The following is a 14,483-nucleotide window of genomic DNA, read 5'->3' as shown; positions in this document are numbered from 1 at the left end:
TATCCAATGTCATTCCCCCAATGAGAATTTAATTACACTTAAGGGCAGCCAATATATCAAGATCAATAGATTATTTAGATCGACTATTCAATTTACCGATTTAATTAAGCGGCAAAGTAATGTTGGTAAAAATTAAAAATTTAGGTAAAAGTCTCGAACGAGACATCGCCACTTAATCATTAAGATTGACAAGTCTCGATATCATGAACTCGTTACTTTTATTGTGTCAAAATCATAATTTAGATTTTTTCATACAAGTAACTTAAAATGACGCATCGACCTTAATTTTTTGCCTTCGATATTTAATACTTAGATACTTATTTTATGCCGGACATTCTATATCTATTTAAATGTACAAGTCTTACCATATAAAGTCACGTATATTTAGTATTTTTGTAATCATAGTGATTATGAGAATTTTGAAGGATTAGTAATATTCAGGAGATCATTCGTGGGGGGTCCCCCCCGCCCTAATTAAAAAAAATGTCCGGACTAGATTGAAGCAGCACAAAATCTCTCTCTCTCTCTCTCTCTCTATCATGGGTTTTCTCTGAGGCCATCATTTTTGTGGCGCTTTTTTAATTCAAAAGAGCACCTCCCTTCACATTCCCCCATTCACTTACCTTCGCCCCCAACAGTAAAGTTCATATCTTTCGCCCTGCAGATCTCGCCCTCTCCCTTTCTCTCTCTACCCTTCACTCTCTCTCTCTCTCTCTAGAGAAAGAAGGAATTGAACGATAGCAATGGCGGGTTACAGAGCCGAAGACGACTACGATTACCTGTACAAGGTGGTGCTGATCGGGGACTCCGGGGTGGGCAAGTCCAACCTCCTCTCCCGCTTCACCAAGAACGAGTTCAACCTCGAGTCCAAGTCCACCATTGGCGTCGAGTTCGCCACCCGCACTCTCACTGTCGACGGCAAGGTCGTCAAGGCTCAGATTTGGGACACCGCCGGTCAAGAAAGGTCTCCCCCCTTTTCTCCAACTTTCGATTCTTCTTTTTTCTTTTTTTGAAATTCTTCTTGTTCTGTCTCGGATTTGGTTTTCTGTAAATTCCCTTCAGAGTGGGTTTTAGAGGATCTTGTCGTTGATTATGTATTCACGAACCCCCGTCGAGGTTACTTTCTGTGGGGAATGGTAGTTTTCTGGCTGTCCTTCTTCTTCTTCTTCTTCAGGGTTTCGCGAAACTCTAGATGATGTCTATTGCCTTCATCTGCTTGCTTCTTTCTTCCCTTTATTTATTTCTTCATTTTTCTTTTTGTGTTTCTTGCAAATCGCATGGAGGCCTTTCATTCAGGGTCCTTAGCGGGTTCCATTCTGTGGGCTTTCTATGTTCTTTGCTAATTTACTTCCGCTCTGCGTATGCTTGAGGAGTGAGTGGCGACGCATTGTTCTTGGTTCTGCGTGCGCGATTTGTTATGAAGAATCTGTTGACAGTGTACTGCGCATCATGTACTCAGAGCAATCAATAGCTGATTACTCTATGACCGTTTAGTGAGGACCGTATGTGTGGAAAATAATTCAGTTCGAAAGACAGACCAACTAAAGCTAAAATAAGATGACTCATCCTAAAATGGTTGGTCAGGACCGTGGATTTTAAATTCGCTTCTAAACCTTCTTTAATATTTTAGAGGGAGAATTCACTTTCTCCTGAACTTTGTTGGCTGCTGTTGATGCACACCGTGGCCAATGCTATAATTTACTTTTCCTCTACAGTTCATTCGTTATAATGAGATGATTGGATCATGTGAACTCAAACTCATTTTTCCTCTGCGCTGCTGAGGGTTTCATAGCTGCCTGGAAGTGATTGCTTCTCAACTCTTTGTGATTTAGTTTGAACATCTGATGTACACTAGATGACCCAGCAGGAAGCACATTGAGAAATGCAGTTAATAGCATTTTTGGTACTATTGTTGTTATCAGCTACTACCGTACCCTAAAGTTACCAAACTGAGTCATCTCAAGTGAGGTGATGATAGAATATTGTGCCTTTTGGATGTTGGAATAGTCCTTTTATGTGGGGAGATTCTTGGAGTTGCATGATACTCTATTTAAAGGGAAGAAGTATACCTTAAGTGTCAAAACTTGGCACGGGTAGACATAGAAGTGTCAAAACTTCTAAAAGGTGCACTTAAGTGTAACTTTTTTTGAAAATTGGATGCTTAAGTGCCAACTCCGGTGAGGCTTTTCGGAAATCTGACATTGCATTATTTTATTAATAAAATCGGTCTATGTGGCTGTCGGAAATCCGACATGGCTTGCCGTTGGCACTTAAGTGTTTCTTTTCCGATTTTGGCACTTAAGTGTACCTTTTGGAAGTTTTGGCACTTACATGTTCACCCGTGCCAAGTTTTGGTACTTGGGATGTCCGCAACTCCTAAAGTTTATTTCTTAATGCAGCTAGCAATTTTTTTGCATTATCGCAAAGACTAGAAGAATGTATAGTTTTCTTCATTGCCATTATTAACTAGATCTCACCACATGGATCTCATCAACAATCCTTTTAATGGGTATGTAGTAGCTTAAGAAGGGAAAAGACAATGATGCTTTCTTATGTAAAAAGTTGTCACTCCATTGGCATGGATCTTTAGATTAGACAATTGTTAGTCATCACTTACATTACATTTAACATCACACCATTTAATTGGGCAAAAGGTTTGCTTTGCTGCAGTTTTTTATGTGCTCCCCTTTATCTGGAAGTTCTGTAGATGTTCTTATATCTTAGGAAATTTGACATTGCAGGTACCGTGCCATCACTAGTGCTTACTATCGTGGAGCTGTAGGTGCACTCCTTGTGTATGATGTCACTCGCCATGCAACATTTGAAAATGTGGATAGATGGCTGAAAGAATTAAGGAACCACACAGATCCAAGCATTGTGGTGATGCTTGTTGCGAACAAGTCTGACCTTCGTCATCTTATAGCAGTCTCAACAGAAGATGGGAAATCCTATGCTGAGAGGGAATCGCTGTACTTCATGGAAACCTCTGCACTAGAGGCAACAAATGTAGAAAATGCCTTTGCAGAAGTTCTAACGCAGATCTACCGTACCACTAGTAAGAAGACAGTGGAAGGAGATGATGGATCTGCTGCTGCATTCCCTTCTCAAGGAGAAAAGATAAATATCAAGGATGATGTCTCTGCTTTGAAGAAAGTTGGCTGTTGCTCAACTTAAGGTTGGAGGTGATTGTTGCTTGCATAGATTAATACTTTGATTTCAGTTGTATAACATTTTTCATGCCCGAAAGCTGAAGAAAAGTTAGCTAGAAGAAACTTATGAGACACTAAATTTGTGCAGCAAAAGCTTAGTACATCATGCCTTTGGCATGGCAGTAGGATAGCTGCATAAGTTAGTTATTTCTCTGTTCTGATTCATGCAAAGCCATTATTTAGGCAGTTTCATCTTTCTGAGAATTAACAAGATGTTGCTTTATGTACTCTTTCATACTGTTATTACAGTAATGATGGCTGTGTGACTGCATCTCCAGGTTTCTGGTGAAACTTTTGATGTCTTCCACCATATAGACGAACACAATTCACTGCAACGATGTGCAGGCATGAGTGAGCTTATTTTCTTGTTAAGGCTTTGTATTAAATATGCAGCACAAAGATAGGACTGCTAAGGCAGGAGCTCATTTTTCTTGTTGAGAGGGGACATCCATTTTGAGTAGCTTTTAATGTCGCAGCAGCTACGTGTTCTCTTTCATGTGCATCAGATTTAGAGATTGGCTTGCCCTTCAGGAGCCCCCCAAAGAGTTCTGCTGGATCATAGTAGAGTTAAACTTCTTAGGCCCTCATAGATTCATCAACGTGCGAACAATTTCATGTGTAACTGGAAATGGAACCAGAGATTATATAGTTTTTCAGTCTTTTCCTTTTCTCTATTTTCACAACACTAAACAGAAATGAAGAGTGGATGCACCTTCATAATTCCAACGCCGTAGAACTCAACCATCTCTCCAGTGGGAGCATTCTCTTTGAATGGACCCTCAAAATAACCCCAGTGCCTGAACTTGTAGGCAATGACCGGCGGTCCAGAATAAAATCTAATCACTCCCCCATGCAAATCCCCTTAGGAACGCTGATCTGAACGCGTCCTGGGACGATTCATAATTCTCTTTATCTGCTTTGAAATATTGAAATTCCTCCCGTGGTGAATTCTGCAGAAGGGCATTGTAGCTACCTAGCCTGAGTGTCTCTTCCCCCGACAATCCCTCTCTGCCTGTTTTATTATGAATATTGACTCGTCGAAAAATATTATTAAGTATCCTGCTGCAATAGAAGAGAGAGAAATTAAGTCATGGGTTTGCCTTGATGTTTCTTCGCCCCTCTTACCATTAACGAAGAGCTCGAACATTTCTGGGATGAGGGTCTTGAAGTCTTGCAGCCTAGTCTTGTGAGACAGCTCCATTTCCCGTGACTTCACTGCATTTTGAACAGCTTCTTCTATTGATACTTGCGGGCCATTCCTGCAGATAATATCACGAACTGTTCACTATCACATATGAGAGAGAGAGAGAGAGAGAGAGAGAGAGATGTTAGTGTTATTCTCAAACGAAACCTTGGTTCGTCCTTCCTCGAAGAGCTTGTTAACAGCATCAAAAATGGAAGGTCCCCCATGTCTCCACCGGGTATTTTCCGTCTCTTCGCTCAAGATCAATCGATACTTATCGGCTCCAACTTTTACATCTTCCACCTGCTTAGCTATACTCTCAACCTCTTCATCAGCCATAGCTCGCGAAATCAGTGCTGTGATACAGGCTCGACTTTGAGTAGAAGACGGTGCACGAGCCATCCAATGCAATGCTTTCTCCCCAATGCCTATTTATAAGTACAATGCAGTGGTAGCTAAGCACAGGGGAAAAAAAAAAACGAAGATGATCAGCGATGGCCGAGTCTGTCCAGCGCCGTTGATGCCAAAAAGTTTACGATGCATTCAAGACAAGCCGAAGACTGAGATAAGTCAAGTGGCGTTCGCACGTCTTGCTTTGCTCGAGTTAAGAACAGAGTCGACCCTATCGACACAAGCAAATGCCAAACTTCTCTCTACAAAGCGCTCTCACATTTTGCCTTTGTTGGGCTGTTAGAAAATAGAGTTATTCTTTTTGTCATTATAAAATTGTAAAATACACCAATGAAGAAGATAATTTCCAATTTAGAGTTCATCAATTCGATGCTTTTATTTAACTCAACATTCAGAAAAAAAGAAAAAAAAAAGAAATTGGGAAAAAAAATATATATTTTACCATGTCATAGTCATATTTTACCAGCTATTTTACAATAATGCTCGCATTTTTCAACTTTTTCTTGTGAATTAGTCAGCAATTCACAACATAAATACTAAATGCAGAGAAGTCCCGATCTATTTCTTTAAAGTCGAAGGGCCCGCCGCCATCTTCCAAGGCAATTGCTCTGCTGAGGAGGAGACGGAGATGACCGGAGAAGAGATATCGGGGCCCGCCGGTCCGAAGGCCATTCGCCTCCTGTACTTCGTCGGCGCCGGGTGTGAGTCAATCCCTCACTCTCCCTCCCTTCCCATCATGACTGCTTCGAGTTCAATTTCTGTGATTCCTCCACTGACAATCGCTGCTCAAATGGAATCCTCTGAATTTGATTGCTGGTTTGTTCTTAGTCATTTGCGTTGCCGCGATCAACAAATGGCGTGAGCTGGAGAGGAAGTCCCTTCAACAGCAACAACATGGGTTGAAGGAACAATCGCCCCACGACCCTGCCAACGCTGTGCCCAAAGCCATCGATTGACTGATGCTTCAGGTTCTTCTCTGGGATTAAATGCGTTTGCTTTGTCTTCCTTTGTAGTTTTGCTAATCTGGGTTGGCTGCAATTTTTGGTCTTTTTGGGTATGATGAGATCTTCATTGTCATTTGTAAGCTTCGTCTTCACGTTCTGGAGTTTGGACTTGGGTTTTCTTATTTTTATTATTAGATTCAGTTGGAAGAACAAGATAGAATTGAGCTTGTAGAAGAGACTCTGATTCGCGCTGGCTGATGTGATGAATATTGATTGTTGCATATCGTTACTTGAGAGTTGAGACCGAAAATTGAAACCATACAATATTACATACCCCTTTCCTTTCGGTGTCCGATCAAGTGTCAACAGAAGATAGCTTAATATGCTGCACCTGTGGTGCTTGTTAGGCATTTCTGTCCACCCATCAGAGCTCCTTGGACTCATTGTTTGGTTTGTTGGTTGATCTTTTTTTGGACTGGGAAACAGCCAACAGGATCTGTGGCATTGGATATGCAAGTTGTGACCATACAATCTTGTAACTGATCATCAATCTGGTGACACCATATGCTCAATGCCTGCCAATTCACCCAGCCTGGTGATACTCCAGGGCTAGTGCATGTAACTAGTGTAGATCCGTCTTCAACTTTGATTAACCTTATCACTTAGTGCGCGCGCCTCTTTGTTAGCTTCGGGAGCTAGTTCCTTCTGTAAATTGTGACACAACAATGGCCATTGTTCTCTTCAATGACAAGCAACTTTATTTTAGATTTGGTATTTTTTGTCTCATTAAAATAAAATACTTCAACTTGGACACATAACAAGATGTTTTTAAGAATTATGAGCATGTCACTTGTTAGGGTGCTTCAGAAATTGCAAACCAATTAACACAGTTGTCTCTCGAAAGAGTAATTGGCAGTTACTTATGATACAAAGAGCGTAGCCTGAGTCTGAAAATGCCATTCATGAGGAAAAAAATTGAAAGAGAAGCTATGCTTATTACAAGCAGCGATTGCTGTGGTTCTGACTTCTTATAGTCCACATGTCTCTCGTCTGTGGCATGATAAATGCTGTTCGTTATTCGTTTATCAGCATTTGCTTCCGTCTTCCAGGAGGCTGCTTTTATATGCAAAGATTTTTACACCATCAAAGTTATTGCTCTAATGATTGAGAAAAATGCACTGTGGTTGTTTGGGGTACAGGTTGTGACTATAGCTTGCTGTGAGTCCGGTTTTATTATCCAACTTGTTCATTCTCATTGCTGCTTGACCTGAACCTTAGTCTTCTCATCATCTTACTAGTTGGGATGATCAGAATCAATAGATAGCAACTTAGCATGTTGCTTTCTACCGATGAGTGAAAACTGGAAGGTAGAGATCATTGTGTAATTAGTGAGCACTTTTAGCATGGTAGAATATCTAGCATAATCTGAAAGCATTTGAACTAGCTGAGGAGCTTGATCTTTCAGTATCTTTGTTAATAAGCAATTTTCATGCGCATTTCGTGGGGAGTCTGCATAAACATGTTTCAGAGGAGATATATAGCCAAGTAAAAATCAAGCATGCTGATCATACCCTGCGACTGATCTCTTTGTCTACCCCTCTTGCCTTTCTGTGGATGTGCCAGGAATAGACCAGACCGACCACTGAAAAGGAAGTGCACCAGCAACTTGAAAGCCTTGAGATCGGGAGCCAAACTCTAGAGCGCCAGTGAACACTTGCCAGATGAATGGTTGTAACCAAACATTTTTTTTTTCTTTTTCCGTTTCATGGTAATACTGGTCACGAGCCTTCTTTGGACTTCACGAGAGGTTGGTGCCGCATTGATTATGGAGTACCGGTATGGTAATTCTTGCGAAAAGTTGTGATAGATAAGCTGCTGGAGTAAGTTGTAATGCTCTCTTTAACAAAAGAATTCAACAATTGATCTTTCGGCAATAACCCATATCTTCGATTTGTCTTCTGAACATGACTAGTTCATGCGGTGATAGGGCCACGGAAAGGCTACTTTTTTTTTTTTTTTTGGCGAAAGGAAGAGTATATTTAGCTTCTCCACCGTCAGTGGATGAGATTTTGTCTATAGTAGATACCACTTAAGTATATCCCTTTTGAGTACACCGAGGTAGTCTTGCATTTAGCGTGACCGACTCTAGACTATATTTTCCTCATTTCTGGTGGGGGGATGTCTTCTACTGTCGCGTCACAAATTATAAACGTCACCCACGTGTGAATTTAATAACTTAAATTTCAATGTGAGTAATGTCTATATTTGTAACCCACCGATGAGAGGTGAGAAAAACAAGACCTTGACGTTATTTAAAGAGATTGAAGATCCCGGGAACGGTAGAATGGCTATAGAACGATACACAAGAGCTGCTTCCTTTGTCTATACTTGATTGGAATGGGAAAAAGGAGAAAACAGGAACCGGACCCCTAGCATGTGCACAGACGACTGGTAAATCTGAAACGGTGGGCAAGAATCATGACCCAACCGGGGAGCGTGCATGGGGGGTGCTGCGTGTGACATTTAGCTGAGCAGAGAGACTGCAATTCACGAAACGATGAACATTGGGCTTTTCTTGTGGTTCTATGTATCAAGGCCACTAGAACTTCAGCGAGACGCTCTTATCACACTTTCTATCACTGATTCGCATGCGATCTGTCAACAAGCTACGCGAAGTTTGACAGATCGCTTCGTCAATATTTATCATCAGACTCATTTATCTAAACCGGACCATCAATTAAAAGAAAAAAAAAATACATTCAGATTTCTCAAGAGATTAACTGAGTGACTAATAAGTGTGCTCCACTTCAATACTGCAGATCTTCCGCATGCAATTCACAAGGGGTGGTGGATTTTCGTGCACCGATCGAGATTAGTCAAATTGAGACGCGCCTTATCAAAGATGTTTCGAGGTAGGTCACGTAGTGTGACTGGTTCTGCTAATTAAATCTTTTGAGGATTATTTTTACATGGATGTTCAAAGAAGAGAGAAACATATGAATTTAAGTAAATGAAATGTTTGGGTTTGCGATTGCTGATCCAAGGGGACCGCATCCTCGTCGGCTCCAAGGCGAGCATATCATCGTCCTCGTATTTCCCTCAAATATCCATTGCCCTCCTTTTTGTCGTTTTGCCAGATTCTGTCCCCTTGTTTTTGGCCTTTTTCTCCGCTTTGGAACTGAAGCACCTGCAACACCAAACGCATCATGCACTCCAATAAATTCCCACTCCACACCCTCTTCTTACCACCATTTCCCATCCCCTCTTTCTCTCTCTCTCTCTCTCTCTCTCTAATGGAGTCTCAGGCCACCTCGACCGCTTCCGCCACCGCCATCTACATGCGAGACCGCTTCGGGTGCTGCTTCCGCAACTGGATGGCGCAGCAGCACCTCGACCTCGACGAGCTCCTGCAGGCGGTCTCCGCCGACTCCGGCGACGCCGAGAAGCTCAGGTCCCTCGCCGGGAAGAGCATCCAGCACTTCCGGGACTACCTCGAGGCCCGGTCCCAGCTCGCCCAGCACGACGCGCCTTCCTTCTTCTGCCCCCCCTGGTGCACCTCCTTCGAGAACTCCTTCCTCTGGATCGGCGGTTGCAGGTGCGATTGATCCCTCCTTTTTCCTAAAATGCAATTGTGCGATCGCGATTATCCGATTCGATCACCATCCCGCAGGCCGACTCTGGCTATCAGACTGGTGTACTCAAGCTCCGGATCGGACCTCGAAGCTCAGCTCGCCGGCGGAGCGAGACGAGGCGATGATGACAGAAGCAACGGCAGCGGCGGCGGCGGCGGCGGCAATCTCGGGGAGATAACGGCGTCGCAGCTGAAATCGATCAACGAGTTGCACATGAAGACGCTGAGGATGGAGGAGAAGCTGTCGGGCCGGATGGCGAGCATGCAGGAGGAGATCGCGGACGATCCGCTGGCGCTGATAGCGAAGCGGAGCGGGCGGGTCGGGGAGGAGAGCGAGTCGGTGGAGAGGGTGATGAAGAGGCACGCGCTGTCGCTGGCGCGGGTGCTGACGGAGGCGGACGAGCTGAGGCTGGCGACGCTGAGGGAGCTGGTGGAGGAGATCCTGACGCCGCTGCAGGCGGTGGAGTTCCTGGTGACCACCAAGAAGCTGCACCTCTCGATCCACGAGTGGGGGAAGCGGAGGGACTCCGTCCTGGGGAAGGTCTGACCCGAATCCCATTCTCGGTTTTCCATCTTCTTTGTTTTCTTCAAGCTTGCATGCACGAGCTGGTGCAGTCGTGCATGATGATGTGTATATATGTACATAGACTATGCAATATGCATCGGCTAAGGCCTCTCCTTTCTGTATTATATGCTAAGTTAAGAAAGTTGAAAAGTCTGCATTGTCGAGTGCGCCTCAACAAACATCGCTTGTTCAACGAACCTAGTGCATGATGTGCTAAATTGAATATGGGACTCGCATATGATAGGATTGACATGAAATTCTTTATTGTCAACGGTCCAAATTAAGTTCGGCAAGTATACCTTGCTCAATGTGACATATTTAGATTATTTTTTGTATGTATATATAGAGGATGTTAGCGGGCCTTAAACTTTTCTAATTTAGTGGTATCTACAATTATCGATATGTACGGTGGGTCTTTCTCGAATTATTGGGTCATGTCTTGGGTCATGTCTTGGGTCATGTCTTTTGAAACGTGTTTCTACTTGGGTTACCCAACTGGACATCGAAAAAGTCTTGCACCCCTAAGGGGCATGTGAGCTTGGCCCGATGAAACCCATATGATCTTAGCCCGCTTGAATTGGGAGTTCACGTTCACCTAGCACATGCGATGATTGCTCTTGGTCATTACGTTACTACATTGAAACTCCTTTTGAATTGAAATATTACCCGCTCGTTTTCACAGATGATAAAGATGTATGTCGACCAAATGTTATCATAATTTTCAATTAAAGATAACATATATTTAAAAATTATGCATCTGTATAACCATGAAGTTACTAAGAGCTTAGTTGGGACGAACTTGTGTGTGGTTTATGCTCACGAGACAAGTTTTATTCCCTGTGCCATCAATTATAAATGGAATAGTGGACTTATGTCTTGCGCAGTGGGGCCTCTTGCCTCACTCTCTTTTTTAGAGCTGCAATGAAAGTATTTGAGATTGAAAGTCTCTTAAGTAATTCTACACAATTTAAACCTTTAAATTGCGGTTCGCCTCCATTAAATATCTAAACAAAAAGCATACATAAGACATACCAAGGTTAAATTGCCCTCGAAAATCGATAGAAGCTATTATATAATTTTCAAATGTAATCATTATAGATTAACGAAAAAAAATGATTTTTATTAGAATTTTTATATGTAAAAAATACCGTTTTTACTTCTAAAGCAAAATACTCTATTTCTTTTGATTAATGGATCATATTTGCTCATATTAAGAAGGGTCTACGAAACAAATAAGGTGTTTCGTAGACTTTGAGTAACCTACCTAACACGGACTTGTCCTAAAATAAGATCTGTATACTTATTTCAATCATAAACCCTAGAGCAAGCAAGGGCGATGCCTTTAATACTCGATACATTTTTAGTACATATATTCTACATTTCATGATATTCCCAACAAAATTTCTATATCTCACCCCTTCTGAAGTAGGTTATTGCAAATCTTTTCTCAATATTAGGTTGAATTTATGCTTCCGCTGCTTCTTCTTCTTCTTGTAATGTTCATAATATTTCCCATGAAATTCGGGAAACATCGATACCATTCTCTGCAATTTCCAAATCAAATTTGGCCGAGTGTCCTTCCATATTGTCTAAGAATTCTTTTGTTAAGATATTTGATTTTTGAAATGCAACATGCGAAGTCGACATTTTATAGTGCGGCAAATATCAGGTAAACATCTATGGTTACTAAAAGGATAATTGTAAGAACGCGAAATCGACAGATTCTAAATTTCAGAATGGTTCGGAGATCTTTTAGAATTGAAACTAGGTTTCAAAACAAGACGAACACCTACCCGCCCTGCAACTGGCACTTCTTCTCCGTTTAACCCGATCGAAAAGCAAAAAGCCAGCCCTGGAAATCATGCGAGAGATCTCCTCCGGATCGGAAACCTAGCAAACAAAGACAATAATCAAGATCAGATCAAAACCCATTGAATCCAGGTTGAACATTTATAACACGCCCGCCCTACTATTTCGCCACGTACACCAGGCTCGCATGCCAAGTGTCGACCCGCGAAACCCCACCGCGCGAGTACATACATACATGCATTGCGCGACCACACGCATAGCCCTCCTCATCTTCTCCTTTCCTTCTCTCTCTCTCTCTCTCTCTCTCTCTCCATGAACTTATTCCAAAAGAGAGTAGGATGAACAGCTTCGACCGGTTCTACGGCGGCTGGCAGGAGCAGCTCCGCCACCTGGTGGACCAGCTGGCCGCCGCGCCCAAGCCCCCGACCTCCCCCGACCACCACCACCAGCTACACCACCTGGTGAGCAAGTTCATGGACCACTACGCCGAGTACCACCGGACGAAGGCCCTCGAGGTGGACCGCGACGTCCTCTCGGTGCTCGCCGCCCCGTGGATCACCGCCCTCGAGCGGTCACTCCAGTGGATCGGCGGGTGTCGTCCCACCACGGTGTTCCACCTGGTTTACACTGAGTCGAGCATTCTGTTTGAGTCCCACATGATCGACATCCTCCGCGGGTACAGGACCGGCGACTTGGGGGATCTGTCTCCGAGCCAGTTCAGGCGAGTTCACGACCTTAATTAATTTATTTCCTCTCTGCCCCTCTTAAGGCTAGGATTTAAATTTCTCCTAACTTGGGAAATCATGTGAACTTTTTTATTCAAGAATATTACGGAAGATTCAGACAGTATTACTTCCTTCGGACCTATTGAGTAATCTTAGGAATCGCGAATGCTGAAAGTAAATAAAAGGCGCTGTGCTTTGATTTCATTCGATGGTAATTAGCTTACCAAATATTGAAGAAAAATAGCGAATTTCCTTTAGAACTCGTCACTTTCTCTTATGAGAGGAAATCTAAACCTTACACAATTAACTTGCAAAATAAGTATAATCATTCCTACTATAGTGCAATTGATTGGGACATTGGGAGAATTTAGCTTCAGAAGCTGGACGGGTCACCTACTCGATGCTGACTTACACCATGCAACCCCTCCTCTTTCCGAAAATTATCTGATTCATGAAATTATCATATGAAGGAGCTCAGTATGGTATACATTGTAGTTTTCGCATTTCACAAGATGGCTCTATGATTGAATCTAGATTCGTTATAAGTTTGGCGATCTCACGGATACATATGCTCTAAAGTTTCCGACAATATCTACTAGTAATTATCAAATCCGTCGATTTCTATTTAACAGAACGAAACGCGTGTTGCCAAATCTGTCAGTTTCTATGTAACTTAAAAATTTTAATAGATCTGACATACTAGATTACGGTCCGACGGAACGAACTAATAAACTTCATTAATGACATTTTGGATCGATCGACACATATATACGACCTTCTTAATAGATCGATGTACTTGGTGGATAAACAGATGACCGTCTAATGTAACAGAACTCAACTTATTAATGACATTTTTGAACTGATCAGAAGTGTAGATACGAAATTCTTAACAGATCAATTTACTAGATCGATGATCGGATGACCAACATGTAAATCAATGTCTTCATAGGGGAGTGAGCGAGCTGCAATGCGACACGGTGAGGGAAGAGAACGCGATAACGGAGGAGCTGTCGGAGTGGCAAGACGGCATGAGCGACCTGATGGTGGCGAGCTCGAACCTGGAGGAGAAGATAGGGAAGCTGGGAGCGATCGTGAAGAAAGCGGACGACCTGCGGCTGAAGACAGTGAGGCGAGTGGTGGAGCTGCTGACGCCGCAGCAAGCCGTGGAGTTCCTGATCTCCGCGTCCGAGCTTCAGTTCGGGATCCGCGGCTGGGGCTTGAATCTCGGCAAAAGTCCTAATAACCTAACCCAAAAGGAAAAAGAAAAATGAATCATGGAGTTCGTGGAGCTAGTGATAGCATCGTGTATGGATGGTCGTCTCTACTTTTTGCATGGTTTGATGAATGCGTGGGATGTTTGCTTGCTGGTGCTTTGTTTTCGAAGTGGCAGAGGCTGTGGATTCAGCCACGGAAACTCGTCTGAATTTTTGTCCTCCGTATGAATACTGACATCGGGGTGGCTCATTCAGTCGAGTTTATCTTTCAGTGGGAGTCGTTTCATCTTGCAACCTAATCTCTGGTTAATCTAAAAAATTTCTTATTACAGTATCGTCTTTTTGGTTTCCTTCTCCTCATACCAGAAAGCTGTCCGACTCTGGCGTCGTCTAGGCATTAAATTTGATATTATCGAAGCGAAAGGCACGGCTTTGCCGAGGAAAAACGAAAAAACAGAACCGAAAATACAGAAATAGAAGATATAGACGTGTCGGGAGGTTAAGGGAGAAGCGACATGCATGGCGACACTTGTTGCTGACCGCCCCACCTACGCGTTCTGCAGCCGCACTCGACAGAGCAAAATGTAAATGCATGGCGACACTTTCTGCTGGTTTTCTCCCACAGGTCTCGAGATGCCCAACCCCACCAGCCTCGCTTGAAAGCCCTGTGTCTCCGGTCAACGTGTCCTCTGAAACCTAATCCTTCCCTCCAGGTTTGCCCACCGTGGAATTTAACAGAATATTTCATGAATTGTTGTCGTGATTCTCTGTTTGCTTTCAATCCGGCCCGCG

The 14,483-nt window shown here is 43.1% G+C and overlaps 3 protein-coding genes and 1 pseudogene across 4 annotated transcripts; 3 read left to right on the top strand and 1 right to left on the bottom strand.

The window, feature by feature from the left end:
• Positions 1–579: 579 nt before the first annotated feature.
• LOC104450097 (ras-related protein RABA1b) lies at positions 580–3,705 on the top strand. Of its 2 annotated transcripts, XM_010064526.3 has the most exons (3): positions 580–964; positions 2,742–3,182; positions 3,488–3,705. In XM_010064526.3, the coding sequence occupies exons 1-2, from the start codon at positions 744–746 to the stop codon at positions 3,172–3,174; spliced, it is 654 nt and encodes a 217-aa protein (XP_010062828.1). In that variant the 5' UTR covers positions 580–743; the 3' UTR covers positions 3,175–3,182; positions 3,488–3,705. The 2 variants fall into 2 exon arrangements, with proteins under 2 accessions (XP_010062828.1, XP_010062827.1); XM_010064525.3 differs by lacking the exon at positions 3,488–3,705 and having other exon boundaries at positions 583–964; positions 2,742–3,480.
• LOC104450099 lies at positions 3,591–4,731 on the bottom strand (annotated as a pseudogene).
• A 4,074-nt stretch (positions 4,732–8,805) lies between these two features.
• LOC104452065 (protein DOG1-like 2) lies at positions 8,806–10,079 on the top strand. Its single transcript, XM_010066596.3, has 2 exons — positions 8,806–9,342; positions 9,418–10,079. The coding sequence occupies exons 1-2, from the start codon at positions 8,954–8,956 to the stop codon at positions 9,923–9,925; spliced, it is 897 nt and encodes a 298-aa protein (XP_010064898.2). The 5' UTR covers positions 8,806–8,953; the 3' UTR covers positions 9,926–10,079.
• A 1,923-nt stretch (positions 10,080–12,002) lies between these two features.
• On the top strand, positions 12,003–14,025 carry LOC104450095 (protein DOG1-like 3). Its single transcript, XM_010064523.3, has 2 exons — positions 12,003–12,473; positions 13,427–14,025. The coding sequence occupies exons 1-2, from the start codon at positions 12,091–12,093 to the stop codon at positions 13,746–13,748; spliced, it is 705 nt and encodes a 234-aa protein (XP_010062825.2). The 5' UTR covers positions 12,003–12,090; the 3' UTR covers positions 13,749–14,025.
• Positions 14,026–14,483: the final 458 nt, after the last annotated feature.

This window comes from Eucalyptus grandis, chromosome 6, assembly GCF_016545825.1.
Source record: "Eucalyptus grandis isolate ANBG69807.140 chromosome 6, ASM1654582v1, whole genome shotgun sequence".
Classification (NCBI taxonomy): domain Eukaryota; kingdom Viridiplantae; phylum Streptophyta; class Magnoliopsida; order Myrtales; family Myrtaceae; genus Eucalyptus; species Eucalyptus grandis.
The sequence above is the reverse complement of the archived record's forward strand: the minus strand, read 5'-3'. Positions and strand labels throughout refer to the sequence as shown.

Bases quoted from the DNA above. Each gene is read 5' to 3' on its own strand.
- LOC104450097 (XM_010064526.3), top strand. From the start codon at position 744: ATGGCGGGTTACAGAGCCGAAGACGACTACGATTACCTGTACAAGGTG. The intron at 965-2,741 runs GTCTCCCCCCTT...TTGACATTGCAG, and splicing joins GACACCGCCGGTCAAGAAAG to GTACCGTGCCATCACTAGTG.
- LOC104452065 (XM_010066596.3), top strand. From the start codon at position 8,954: ATGCACTCCAATAAATTCCCACTCCACACCCTCTTCTTACCACCATTT. The intron at 9,343-9,417 runs GTGCGATTGATC...ACCATCCCGCAG, and splicing joins CTCTGGATCGGCGGTTGCAG to GCCGACTCTGGCTATCAGAC.
- LOC104450095 (XM_010064523.3), top strand. From the start codon at position 12,091: ATGAACAGCTTCGACCGGTTCTACGGCGGCTGGCAGGAGCAGCTCCGC. The intron at 12,474-13,426 runs GCGAGTTCACGA...ATGTCTTCATAG, and splicing joins CTGTCTCCGAGCCAGTTCAG to GGGAGTGAGCGAGCTGCAAT.